The sequence below is a fragment of the Acinonyx jubatus genome, chromosome B4 (assembly GCF_027475565.1).
Source record: "Acinonyx jubatus isolate Ajub_Pintada_27869175 chromosome B4, VMU_Ajub_asm_v1.0, whole genome shotgun sequence".
NCBI classification, from domain to species: Eukaryota; Metazoa; Chordata; class Mammalia; order Carnivora; family Felidae; genus Acinonyx; species Acinonyx jubatus.
In genome coordinates, this window is record NC_069387.1 from 776,822 (window position 1) to 790,883 (window position 14,062).

At 54.0% G+C, this 14,062-nt stretch overlaps 1 protein-coding gene and 1 pseudogene across 3 annotated transcripts in view; one reads left to right on the forward strand and one right to left on the reverse strand.

The window, feature by feature from the left end:
* Positions 1–7,352: 7,352 nt before the first annotated feature.
* The window catches only part of LARP4B (La ribonucleoprotein 4B), a 91,752-nt gene continuing 85,042 nt past the window's right edge, over positions 7,353–14,062 (reverse strand). For all 3 annotated transcript variants that reach the window (XM_053225187.1, XM_027073301.2, XM_015075265.3), the window contains exons 16-18: positions 13,695–13,819; positions 13,494–13,602; positions 7,353–11,013 (exon numbers count right to left, since the gene is read on the reverse strand). In XM_053225187.1, coding sequence (XP_053081162.1) covers positions 10,741–11,013; positions 13,494–13,602; positions 13,695–13,819 — 507 coding nt within the window. In that variant the 3' untranslated portion in view covers positions 7,353–10,740. The remainder of the gene's footprint in view (positions 11,014–13,493; positions 13,603–13,694; positions 13,820–14,062) is intronic.
* Positions 11,010–12,359, forward strand: LOC106977725 (deoxyuridine 5'-triphosphate nucleotidohydrolase-like; annotated as a pseudogene).

The window sequence follows — 14,062 nt, forward strand, 5'->3', positions numbered from 1 at the left end:
GGGGGGCAGCGGGGGAGGGGGAGGACCCTCGAGGCCCTGAGGATGCAGGTCTGCACTGATCGCCGTGCTGCTGTCCTGGAGGCTGGCTGGCCTCCATCTGCCTGTGAACAAGCCAAGTCTACACGGGGACAAGGACAGGCAGGAGTGTGGACCCTTGGAAATGAAGGCCACAGGGACCCCAGGGGTCCAGCCAGTAGGGGCGCCAAAGCAAACCCTCCTGCTGGCATAAAGGGCTCTCTCTGGTTCAGTTCCAGAGTGAGCGAGTCAGCTTAGACGTCTCCAAATACAGAGGTGGGGACAGCGATGCCAGGACCCCTACCTCGGTGTGCCCGCAAGCTGTGGGCCTGGAGCTCTGAGAGGAAGCCCTGGCACCTCGCAGGGAAGAAGGCGGACCTGAGCGGGCGGCCTGAACTAAAATGCATCCAAGTTAGTTGCACCTGTTTCCTTTCATGCTTTTACCTGGCTACCAGGACGCTCACAGTGGCACGCAGGCTCACGCTGCATTTCCACTGGACAGCACCCAGCTGGGCCCACAGGGGCGTTGGTGGGCTTGCTGAAAAAGGGCCAAGGATGAGGAGAGAAGCCCCGGACCCCTCGGTCTCCGCCGCACACAGGCCGGCACTGAGGCGGAGGACAGGCCTCCCCTGTGACGCCGCTGCAGCCCCGGCTTGTGTGTCCCGTCGGGAGAATCAGGATGGACAGCCCTGTGGCCGCGGGCCTCCAGCCCAGCCTGTCGGGGCTCGTAGCCGGGTGTGTGTCCCCCCTGCCAGACTGCAGGACGGACAGCCAGGGAACCCAAGACCGCCGCCCACAGACAGTGGAGAAGGGATCCAAGAGGGAGGGGGCAGGGGAAGGGCCGGCCCACCACAGCCCACCAACCCCTTCGCCCTCGCGATGCTTGTCGCGCTGTCAGCCTGGCGGCCTCCTGGAGGAAGCGGGGCCACCCTGTACCCTGAGACCCCACCAGCGCTGCGGCCTGGACCCTCCTAGACCGGCTGTCGCCACACAGGGGCTCCAGGACGGCTCGCTCACCTGCCGCAGGCCTGTGGCGCCCCCCCTCGTCCGCACCTTCCGCGCTCCCTGGGAGCTGGGCTCCCCCACCGCCCGCAGCCCCGGCGCTCAAGCCGCGGTTCTCCCAGCCTCTGCCCCGCCAGCCCCGCCCCACTTCTCGCGAGGCGGCAAAGCGCGGCTCCTGAAAACGTGAACTGCCTCGCTCAGCGTGTTTGCGGGACGTACCGCCCAGCACGCTCTGCACGGTCCCGGCGCCGGGCAGACAGCGTTAGGCAAAGGGGAACCCCGGGGAGCCCCGAGCCCGCCCCGGCGCCGCGCCCTCGAGGCCAGGCCATCGACGGCGGGCCTGTCAGGCGGCGACCGGGGCCTCAAGGGCAGCAACGCCAACCCCGGGCTGGAGCCACACGCGACTCCCAGCGACGCGGAGCAGAAGCCGGCAGGTAGGCCTCGCGCGTGAATCCGGGGGAGGTGGGCCCCGGGGCGGAGAGGGGACCCCGGTGACGCCTGGGGGCGATGAGCCTCCCCCGACGTGGGCCGGCCGCGGGCCGAGGAGTGGACCGTGGGCCAGGGCAGCCGCGGAAGCACCTCGAGGGCGTGAGTCGGCCGGTGGCGCCGCGTGGGGTTCACAGCCACGGCGGTGGCCGGCCGGGGCTTCGGGGACGGGGATGGGGCGTGTGGAACGTGAGGTGTGAGGGGTCCGGACACGTGTCCCCAGGGTCCCAGCGGCCGTCTCCCTAGGAGCGTCCCCGTGCGTCCAGGGCCACCCCGCAGGCGCTCTCCAGAGCCTGGGGGGAGGCCCGCTGGTGTGGCAGTCGCTGCTCCAGAACGGAGGCGGCCGCCAACTCTGGCCGGCGAGGTGAGAACTCCCCGGGCGGCTCTGACATTGTCGCTAGCACCCGGCCGTAACGTGGGTGCCCACGGCGCTCTGCCTCGCATGAGGAGGTGGGCCCTGATGGGGGGCGCAGACCCCTTGGGGGCACCCTGGGGACACCTTGAGCTCGGCACCGCCCGCTCAGCCCCAGGGACTATGTGTGTCTCCAGGATGTGGAGCCCCGACAGTGACAGTGCGGTCGGGTCAGCCTGCCGAAGGGGGGGGGGGGGGGGGTGGCGGGTGGGAAGCCTCGGAAGGGACGGTGGAGGCTCCCGAAGCGCAGAGGTCACCGTGACCGGCCAACACTGAGACCCGATCTGCCCAGCGGCCCCTCCACCCGCACTCATGACCCCTGTGCTCTGTAAAAGCCACCAAACGCCCCCCGCCCTGCCCCCCGCTTTGGTCTGGGCAGCTTTGGGTGGAACCCGCACACGCTGCCCACAGAGGCTGCCGGGACGGCACCCGGAACAGCCAGACCCGGCTCCCGGGACAGGTGGGGACACCGGGATGCGGTTCTCCAGGTACAGGATCCTGGTGGCCAGGACCCTATGGACAGACCGGCCGCCTCACATCTGGGTGGTTTCAGGTCACCCACAAGTCTCTCTTAGACACCTGGGTAGTCACATGTCTACACTGTCCCCCCTGCACACACCATCCACCCTCAGACACCCAGCTGGTCACTCATCTACACCATCCACCCCCAGACACCTAGCTGGTCACTCATCTACACCGTCCACCCTCAGACACCCAGCTGGTCACTTGTCTACACCATCCACCCTCAGACACTTGGATGGTTACTCGTACACACCATCCACTCCCTCAGACGCCTGGACAGTCACTCGTCCACACAGTCCACCCTCAGGCACCCTTGTGGTTACTCATCCGCACTGTCCTCCCTCTGTCAGCTGATGGTCATCGTCCACACTGTCCACCCTCAATCAGCTGGATGGTCACTCGTTGACTGTCCACGAAACCAGGTCCATGCAATCTCTGGGCTGTCTCGTGTTCTCCCGACCCTGCCCCTATCTCGGACCCGTCCCCCCGACAGTTCCCAAGGGCAGCTGGCTCCGCCTCACGTCTTCTCCCAAAACCATCCACCAGGCCGTGGCTCCTCACTCACCTGCACCCAGCACACGGGCCCCCTGAACTGAACACGGTGGCCGCGGCTCCACGTGCCATGCTTGGTTCCGGCCAACAGGGACATCCCGGGACCTGGGACGTGGGATCAGGCCGCCCGCACCTGCTGGCAGCGGAGGGATGACGTGCCAGGGAACCTGACCGCCGCTGGCTGGGTCCGGGGTTCAGGCGCTGGTGGTACCACTTCAAGTGCTCACCGCGTCTTCGTCGTCACGGTATGAGGCGGGCACCATGGAAATCCACTCAGCTGAACGGACCAGGGGCACCGATTAACCTGCTGGTTACCTGTGAGAAGAGACTCCGGAAGAGACCGCTCTGGCCAGCATACCTGCGGCCACGGAGACACTGATGTCCTTGAAACGGCCTGCGACCTGGACCTTAAGCATCCAGCAGGTTAGAAGCCCTGGAAGGCAAGGAGAAAAGGAACAGAGGAGCTCACGGAAAACACACAGCCCCAGCGCACAGATTCCTTTGTGTGTGAATGGTCTGCGTGCACCAGGTCACAGCCGGGACTGGCAGCTGTGAGCCGAGATAAAGGGTCCAGAAGGTGCACCTCACCGGCATTATGGGAAACGAAAAGCAGGAACGGTACACCAACGTCCAATAAAGTAAAATGTCAGAGCCTGGGAACCAAGAGGGAGATTACTGAATGGTCACAGGACAGATCCCATGAGAAGACACAGCAATCCTGAAGTGCCCAAACACAGGTGCCCAAAGTACCCCGACCGAGTGCCACCGGAGCTGGAAGGCGCGAGCCCCCGGGAGCAGGTGTGCAGACAGGTGCACCCCTACAGCTGGGGAGGATCCGAGGGCTCCTCCCTGCGCTCTCCCCCAGGCCCCGAGGACGGTCCCGCGGCAGACCGCTGCCAGGTCGCCCATGTGGTATGGCGTTCTCTGACCACAATGGAACCAGACCAGGAGCCGGTGACACAGAGACAACGGGAAACTGTCCCACCACCTGGAGCGAAAGGACACACTTGTACATACTCACCTGGTCAAAGAATGTAAAAGTACAAAGAGCTGGGACTCAGGGACAGCAGGGAGCACCTGCCTCAGAAGGGACTATAAATCAACCACCTTAAATCCTAAGGAAGCGGGAAGAGAAGAGCAAATCAAAGCCAAGCAGGAGGAAGGACAGGTGCAGCGTTACTGACCTACAGTCGTGCCCACCTGACTTGGGCACCGGTCCTGGGGCTTCTTGCGTGTCTGCCTGCTTTTCCCTCGTGACCTGACTGCCCATCACCCACAAGCACCTTTTGACCATGAATTCCCGACAACGACCCTCTGCGTCCTTACCACCCCCCGCCCTGAACCCCAAGTTCATGGAAGGAGAGTCAGTAGGAAGAAATCTTCATTTGACTTTGCAAATTAGGCCCAAGCTCTCAGAACCTTGTCCCAGGATGAAGTGACTCCTGGTGTGGTTTTCAGCGGGGCGCTCCTGCGGCAGCCTGGTCTCCAGTCTAGCGGCCAGGGGCTGGGATGCCGCCTTTGCCAGGAGGCCACCCAGGGTCCCTCAGAGCCACAGTGTGGGCAGGTGCCACCAGCCCTGAGGGCCAGACCTAACCCCCCACGTTCCTGCCCTCGTCGTGGCTGCAGGGAGCAGACCTGCAGTCACTAACAAAAGGTGCTACTCTAGCGCTGTGTTACCATGGACAGCACTGCTGCCCTGAAACCTTGGCCACGTTTGGCGCTGACGCCCTGCCTGGTGCTGCCTCTCACATCCATTCCTACACTTGGACGTGGCGACTCCAGTCTTTTTGTGCCAGATGCACGGCAGGCTACGGGGGAGGCCCTTCTCCAGCGTCATTGCTGCTGCAGGCAGCGTCATTGCGTCATTGCCCGGGACAGGCTCTTTATTCTTTTGGTGGCTCCCAATTGTCTGGGAGCCTGAGACCCAGCAATCTGGGCCACACAGCTGGGCCTCTTCAGAAGCCCCGATGCTGCTGGCGCTGTGTGCGTACTGGGCACGCGTCCTACGTCCTGTGGCTGGGGCGGAAGAGCCAGTGCTCTGCGAGACAAATGGCCGCCCCCGGGGGGCACCCGCTTTGCTTCTCAATGTTCTGGAGGGTCCTCGCACACTGCGTGCGGAGCCTCTGTACTGACGGGGTCATTGCAATGACGAGTCATGAGTTTCAGCTAGGCAAGGTGGCCACCGTGGCTCAGAGAAAATCTGGTTTAGGAGGAATCCAGGCATTGGGGGCCCTTGCCATGCCAGGGACACCCCCTGATGGCTGCATCTCCCCATCTCCTGGACACACAATTGCCAGCCCCTGCTACGGAAAGCCTTTCCTCCCTCGGTCAGCTAGCAGGCGGCCTCTCCTGGTACCCCCACCCGAACCCTGAGGGCCCAAGTGACCGCCCTTTCCTTGTGACTCCCCGGCCCCCTTCAGCTCAGAGCAGGACTGTGGGGGCACGGGGGCCAGGCCCACCTGGCGAACACCCAACGCGCTAGCCACGCCCCACAGCCTCCGGTTCCGCAGACACGCAGAACCTGAGGGGGGAGGCCGGTTGTTCTGTTTTCCGTTTCCTCCTCCCTGCCTCTGCATGGTGGGCCAGAACAGTGTGTCAAGAGGGAGGGGCCCCAGAGAACCCGGTGTAAGACCACGACAGGCCACTAGGCAAAAACAGGGCTCACAGCTCGTCAGGCCCCACAACCTGTGGCCATCTGCTGGTGGCACTTCTTCAACCGTCACTTTTACTCCACGATTCAGGACAACACAGGACTTTAATGTTAGTAAGAGATGTGGATGTACCAAGGAACACAATCCAACAACTTCAACTTCTTGGGGAAGGAGGGCTTAAATGCTGGGGCCCAGCTCTTGCACCCTCCCACAGCCGTGAAAGCACAGGCCTTGGCTGGCCTGCTGGCCCAGGTGAGCAGCACGTGGTGACGAGGTCTGTGTACCCCCCACACATCCGTGAGCAAGTATGGCCGAGGGTCGGCAGAGACGCTGGGAGGAACCTACATCAGCCAATCCTGATGTGTGATTGTCATTTCAAACCATTGGGTTTTGGGGGGCTATATGGAAACAGCAAAGCAACTCATTGCCCTATTTCTTCCAAGTTTTCTAGGCCAGTGCTGTGCACAAAGAATACATACTCAATAAATATTTTGTCAATTTAACAGACATTTATTGAGCATCTATTATGTTGTAGACAGTGTACTAAGAACAGAGGGTACAGAGGTGGTCAGGATGGGCTCACTTTCTGCCTTCGTGGAGCACATTCAATCACTGCTGCAAGGAGTTCCATGAAAGCAATTCCTAGCAATGCCGAATGATGGCTGAACGAAACCCTATGGTGTTAGCAAAGAAACAGAACTTTAGACAGTGAAGGACAGAGCGCCTAGACAACACGCATGCACCTGCAGGGCTTCTCTAAATAACAAGACTGGCATCACACATCATGGAGGATAACAAGTGACACGGAGAAAAGATACTCTCCGTATGGCGAAAGCAGAATTAGGTTCTTACCCCAGACCATACACACACACACACAGGCCAGCAATTCCAAACAGATTGGGCGCGCACACACGCACACGCGCGCACGCACACAGATTATCCTTACGCCTGCAGAGTAGGGAAATACTTCATAAACAAGACCAAGACGCTAGAACTGTAAAGGAGAAGATTGATAAATTTTACTACATGATAATTAAAAACTGTAAGATAAAACATACTCTAAAAAAGTTAAGACAACTGGTAGAGATTGAGGGGAAAATTTTGTAACATACATAACAGACAAAGAATTAATAGCCAGAACAGATCGAGAACACCACGTCAGTAAGAAAAAGGTAACGCCGCAGAAAAATGGGAAAAGGATATGAACAGGCAGTTCACAGACGAGGAAAATCAGTCCATTAACATCTAAGTAGACCTGTGTGCATCAGCTCGGTAATATACTAACACGTTCGTCCATTCAGCCTTGAGCAGCGCTGGCATCACCGGTATTTAGGGATAAGTCAATTACTTTGTTTCTGAGGCTCACATCTGATTTGAGAACCACAAGGACCCATCATCAAGCAAGTCTATGGGAACACCTCAGGGGAGACAGGCCATTTAACAAGAAACAAAAGATCCCGACATAGGGTATTTACCTTTGTGGCAAATCTGGGATTTAATACTCCCCCAAGTGCCTTAAACCACTGCACCTGGGGGTACCCTCACGCTGCAGACGCTCAGTGTGCGAGGCACCATGATGACCCAAACACAAGTTGGAGGCAACCAACCATGTTTCATTCTCTATATATACACTAATGGGAAGACACAAAAATTATTTCTTAAAAAGATGTATTCTTGAAGAAATTTTTAATTAAAAAAAATCAAAAGAAAAATTGAACAGTGCCTAAATCTTTATTTTTCATAACCTACATTTTTCAAATTAGACAGTTTTACACTGAATGACACAAAAGGAAACTTAAATTACCAATAGTTTACATGTAAGCTTGATTCCAGTCTTAATGAAAAGTAGAACAAAAACCAAAGCCCTCAAGAAAGCTTCCGTATTACATCCCGCTCTGCTCCTGACTTGGATTGTCTGCTGCGCTCCGGGTGACAGGCCACCAAGTGCACGAGAGCACAACTGCAGCTCGCAGGCGGCAGGCACAGACGTGCACCTTCCTCGCCCGCTGCCCTCGGAACAAACGGAGCCGGTGTTTAAATGTAAACCTTGTGCTCCTGGCTAATCCAGCAACAGGAAACATTTCCTGCCACCCGCTAGTGACAATCAGTGATGCGGGGACAGGAGGGCCAGACCAGGAACATCAGGACACCAACTCTTAAAAAGCAACTACTCTACTTGAAATTCATGTCTGGTGAAATGGGGCCAGATTCTCATCCCTCTATTTCCAAATTAGAAGTATCCCCACACAATTTTACAAGTTAAAACGTCATTTGTGATTGCCGTATCTGACTCTACACCCTGAGGTACTGCTGAGGAAAGGAAAGAGTGACGTTTCTAGAAATGGACAAAAGCCTCAGACTGCTGGCTGCTTGCGCCAGAGCGGCCGCCCCCCGTGCTGCGTCCCAGCCTCCCCTTGTGTGGGCTCCCCTCCTTTTCTGTGAGTGTAAGATCTCACAAGGATCTCAGAAAGATGGGCTTTTTTGGACATAATATAGCTATTTGGCATATCATCTTTGCTTAATTAAAAAGAGTGCTATAAAAATAACACCAAAGCGAGGTTGCAAATCTGGATGCGACAGACTCTGGCCACGAGGACAAGAGCTGCAGTACGGTGCAGGCGTGGGTGCAGTGGGACGGCCGCCACACTGGCTAGCCGTGCCCCGTTGCTGTCACGCGTGACCACCTCCGTCCCGTGTGCAGTAGATGGCTACAGCTGGCTCTAGCACACACACCCCCCGGCCGGGGGAAGGACACGGCACTCCTGAAAACCAGTGTCTCAGCTCCACAGGTCTGCGGCTCGGGGATGATGAAGGCTGACGGCATCCGCTCCCTCCTCCAGCAAAGACCGCTCAGTGTGGACCTCCGGTGGCTCGCCTTTCCAACTCTTCTCACGGTACTCATTAGCTGGGGTGTCAGAGGTCAATTCTTCCTGATTTTTCAAGTCCACAATCCCTCAACTACAAAAAACCGAATCCCCATGTTCCTTTTACAGGCATCTGCAACATACTAGCACTGTTTTTTCTAAGTAAAATCTGAGTGCTGGCAGCTTCTCTGGAGGACACGGTCAAGCTCACCAGGGCGTTTTCCTCTGGCAGGGCGAATCGCGCGCAGCTACTTATGATTTTAAGTAGATTATCTTTTACGTTCTCCTGAAGATCCTGCCAGTTTCTGCTTCCTACATTCTGCTTTCACATTAGCTATGATTAGTGCATATTTACAGACTTTTAAGAAGAGCATGAAGACATCGGAAGGCTTTAACAGGACTTTCCGTTTCCCTTCTGCAGCAGCAAAGAGGAGAATCAGTCCAACACACCAGCATAAGAGGAAAAGAAAAACACCTCAACAAATTAAAATAATATTCAAACCACAACATTTAGTTTTATCTACATCCAGCTCAATAGCAACATTTATAATATATCAATAATTTTTATCAGATTTTTCTCTTTAGGGTACCTTTTTAATATGTTCTGATTATTTACAACTGTACAAGCAAAGCACACACTCCCAAGTGCACATATTTAATACAGTATCGACTATTTGCATTTACAGGATTTCTCAACAATCTGAGAAAGGTCAACTGTTGCAGATCTTCAGGGTACATCACAGACACCGCTGCCAGCCCAGCTCCCACACTACGGAGCGCTCACTCAGAAACCCCGGCGGCGGCGGCCCCACGTGACAGAGCGGCTCTGGAGCCCACTCGCGCCCACCCAGGGGGCCGGTCTCCGCCAACTCTAAGCTGTCTTCTACAAAAGTTAAGGCAAAGTCATTTTCAAGTTTAAATAAAATTCAAGTCTTTAAATATTGGATGGAAATAATTTTAAAAAAAAAAAAAACACCTCAGTCTTGTTAAATAACATTTTGTGGAATAAACTGTATGGTTACATTTAGCAGGAAATATTTTAATGTCTGCTGCTTAGAATACTTAAAGAAAGAATTTAGGCATTTTAAAACAAAATAATTTATATTGAACTTTATTATCCACTGCTAGCGCTAGTGCATGCGTGTTCTTCAGAGTGCAGCACTTCCGGAAGGGAGTCAGTGAGACCCTCGTCTCGGAGGGAACTGTTGGCCTCACCACCACGGGCACCGCACACACCTCTCTCACGACTTAAGTAACACTTCCACTGTGTGCCGACACGGAGGTACGGGGAGGCTCCCACAGAGCTAATGCGGGGGAGCCGCGGGAGCCACGGCAAGAGCCACGGTGGCTCCCGAGCCCTCCGGGCCAGCTCGCAGGAGCAAGACAACATCAGGGTACAATTTCGCGGTGACGCGTCGGTGGGCAACCAGGTTTACGTTTTCATGTAGGTTCTATTCACAATGTGCTTTGACTCTATCTTACACAACAGCCACGGAGTCTGGATTGAGAGGCTGGTTACTTGCTTGCAGCACACAAAAACTCACGGTTTCAGGGCTCTCTTGGGTGCATCTTGCCCAGTAGGTCAAAAACAGGCTATACTTAAAAAAAAAAAAAAAAAAAAAAAAAAAAGCCAAAACAAAAAAAAAAACAAAAAACAAAACCCAAACAACTGCTAGCGTCACTTGCTAAGATTCTGAATGAAGTACAACTCCCATGCCAGCGAGGGCACCACCTGACCCCACCCCTTCTCCAGGCCACACTGACTGTGTTGCCTCCAACCTCGATCCCAGCCGTCTGCAGCCCACCCGTCGGTCTGGACTTCTCAGAGATATGCACTTGCTAACCAGTTATTTTAAAAAATGAAGTAGCATAGTTCCGCTTAATTTAGAAAAACTCACTATATATAGAGCTTGCATTCATAGCCACATGGAGGCTTAATAAAAATATCAATTTGTTAGGATAAATGCATTTACTATCCTGAAAAAAATCAGACTTATGCATCACCTCCAGTTAAGCACCAACCTAAAATAAGGTTTATATTAATTAAATCCTGAAAAATAGATTTTTTTTCAAGAGGGGGGAAAATCCGACTCACGGAAGAAACACCACTTGCAGGCACCTCAGCGGCCCGTCTACGCTGCAAGCTCCTAACCAGCGGCTCACTCTCGGCCCCGAGTGGGACAGTGCTGAGTTGTGGCGACCTCAGTTCCTCACAGCCCTCCCAGACCTCGGCGGCTCACTGAGGGGACTTGGGAGGGGTGCTCTGTTCTCTGTGTGGACGCTTCCCGGCCGCTGGGGGCGAGGGCCGGCGGCCTGGCGGCCTCCTCTGGTCTTTGGGTGGTCCCGGGTTGGACTTGGGGGCACAGGGCTCTCTCTCGGCGAGCTTCTTTTCTTCCTTCCCACAACCAACAGCATTTGGCTTTTGTTCTTTCGGGGGCTGCAACGGGGAAGACGGAGGCTCTCTACTCGTCCTCTGACAAATTTCCGCATAGCTGGGTTTTCGCAATTCCTGGGAAACAGGCACAACAACGCACAAAATGACGTCTCCAAACATGTGAAAATAAAGTCTACTTCAGGTAAAAGTGAACAAAGCTTTCAGCAGTAGCCAAATTCCACATTCAAAAGTACCGTCACCGGTAAAGGTTCATAAACGTCAACAACTTCTATTTTCCCGCAACACAGGGTTCCCTCCGAGACACTCTAGAAATATCCTGTAAAAATGGGTAAAACTAGAAAAGGTGCTCAGACACATAGTACTGGCCTCTGCACACTCTCTCGCCATACGGAAGCCTCCAAGGGGGTATGAGAAACGGTGCCCCTGGAAACAGGCAGGAGCAGCACCTGCTTTCTCTGCCCACGTTTCCTTCCAAGCACGGCACTGCGCATGGCACGGGCTTCCTGGAACACCTGTAAGTGATGCAGCCCATCACTCACCAAGGAACGTCAAATAATGTCTGTGCCCATTTCAAACTACCAGAGGCTGGTGGTGTGGATTTGGATTCAGGAAAGGTGAAGACAGAGTTAAAAACTTTCTAGAGGCGTCCGCTTGTTCCCTTGGCAGCTGTCTTTTCTCTCGTTCTGCTCTGCCATGCCCTGCTCTGAAGCGACACCCACCATCTCACCCAGCAAGTGGGCTCGGCCTGCAGAGGACGCCATGCGGCTCTGCTTTGTCTGACTCTCAGAGCCCGCCACCACCCCGAGCAAGCAGTCCGTGTGGGCCGTGGGCTACGACCTGTACAATGCCTATGATTACACAGTACCACCTATGGAAAAAGCCCTTGTGAAATTGGGACATTCGGATAGCTCTTCCTTCTGGGTGCTATGGAAGAGGAGCTCCTTGTTCTGGCTTGGCTGCGAAACACCTCATAGATGTAGGAGCTGGCATCATAGGTGAAGATTATAGAGGAAATGTGGGTGTTGTACTAACTTTTGGCAAAGAAGGGGCGCCTGGGTGGCTCGGTCGGTTGAGTGTCCGACTTTGGTTCAGGTCAGGATCTCCCAGTCTGTGAGTTTGAGCCCCGCATCAGGCTCTGTGCTGACAGCTCAGAGCCTGGAGCCTGTTTTGGATTCTGCGTCTCCCTCTCTCTGCCCCTTCCCTGCTCATGCTCTGTCTCTGTCTCTCAAAAATGAATAAACGTTAAAAAATTTTTTTTTTTTAATTTTGGCAAAGAAAAGTTTAAGAAAGGGTGATCGAATTGCACAGCTCATTTGTGAACGGATTTTTTTTTATCCAGAAATAGAGGAAGTTCAGGTTTTGGAGGACACTGAAAGGGGTTCAGGAGATTTGGGTTCTATTGGGAAAAATTAAAATTTATGCCAAGAATAGAAAATGAGAAAACATACTTTTCTTAAAAATAAAGTGTCTCTGCTTAAGCTGTTTTGGTGTTTTGTACTTCTGTAAACTTACTGGTGTTAGCTTCTAAAACTGGTTGTCTTAGGATTAAAGAAAAGATACCTCAGTTGGGGTCACAAAGGAACTTACTTCCTCGTGTTTTTATATATTTGAATGTTGTATAAATCAGTGTGGTGACCTAATACAAAGTGTTTCCTTTTTTTAATAGAATGTATATCAATTACAGATCCAAAACTCCCTATATTATTTAATTCACTAAATGCTGCCTCTCAACTTATTAAATTGCTTTGTAAATTACAAAAAAAAAAAAAAAAAAACCTTTCTAGAAAGGGGAGTCTGGGTGGCTCAGTCAGTTGAGCGTCAGACTCCTGATTTTGGCTCTTTTGGCTCAGGTCGTGAGCCCAGGGTCATGGGATTGAGCCCCGCATCAGGAACGTGGGGCCCGCCTGGGATTCGCTCTCCTCCTCTCTGCCCCTCCCCCAGCTCACTCTCTTATCTCTCAAAATAAATAAAGTAAAAAAAAAAAAACTTTTTAAAAAAGTTAATATTTCAGCTTTTGAAGGCTAAATAGTAGAAAAGAAACTTAAAACTATTTCACATCCATAAGCCATTTACTAACTTAAAAATAATTACAATCTGTAAAAATTTTTTCTTTAAAGATTCAACCCTGTAGACCTAAGGATTTAACTCCCAAACGTCAATGGCAGAAGTTCACCCAAGATCACACTGAGGACAACACAGATCAGAACAAACAGGGCGAGCGCACCAAGGGCAAAGCAGCAGGGAGAGGAGCTGCAGGGGCCCGTGGCCAGGACAGAGCTGCCCTGGGTGGGGGTAGCGGCGGCCGTGCTTCTGCTTGGTGTCTGCTGTGACAGCACCGGTCTGAGTGAGCAGAATCCACAGAGAAGGCGGGGCAACGGTCCAGAGACTTGCAGACAACCTCACTCAACCAACAGAGAAACAGAAAGGTCCCGGGACAGTGGCAGTGAGAAAGCAGCAGGACACTTGGTTGAAAGTTAGTAGCCAATACACAAGGTATTTGGTACAGAAAGCACAAATCAGACTTCACGGCAGATAAGCTGGATAAGACAGACAAGATGCAGGAAAGGAACCATCTTCTTCCCACATCAACATACCGTGGCAGCGCCATTCACTTGCACCGATTTACTTGCTGTTGTAGTGAGGGCAGAAGGAAGTCTGTCCACATTCGAGGTCTCCCTCTGCTTCTCCACCACCTTGGGATCCCTGCAAAAACGCCACCCACGGTGTGAAATCTTCCACACACGCCAGGCAAGGGCATCTGACGGCATGGAGGCTTGGCGGCAGGTGGTACTTACTCAGGCAGGTGGGAGGGGGAGGGGGAGCGCCCATAGGCTGCAGACAGGGTGCAGGCAGCTGGCGCTAAGGGCTCTCTGGGGCTCACTGCGGGGAGCGTGTTCGTGCTTGCGTCCGCATTCAGGCCCTGAAAACCAAGGGATGAAGTTTAAATTGGGTGGAGAAGAAGCCCTCACAGATCTCTCAGAATGACCTTAAAATACCAGTAACAGTTCCTGGTCTGAATGACAAGGAGGCTTGCTGCCTTACTCCCCAGGACCCAGGGTCATTCCACCTGAGCTGAACATACAGCCTCCACACGGGAGCAGCTGGAAGACACCGCCATCCAGCAGCCAAAGAAGCAAAGCCCTGTCCTCCAGGGAGCCTCCGC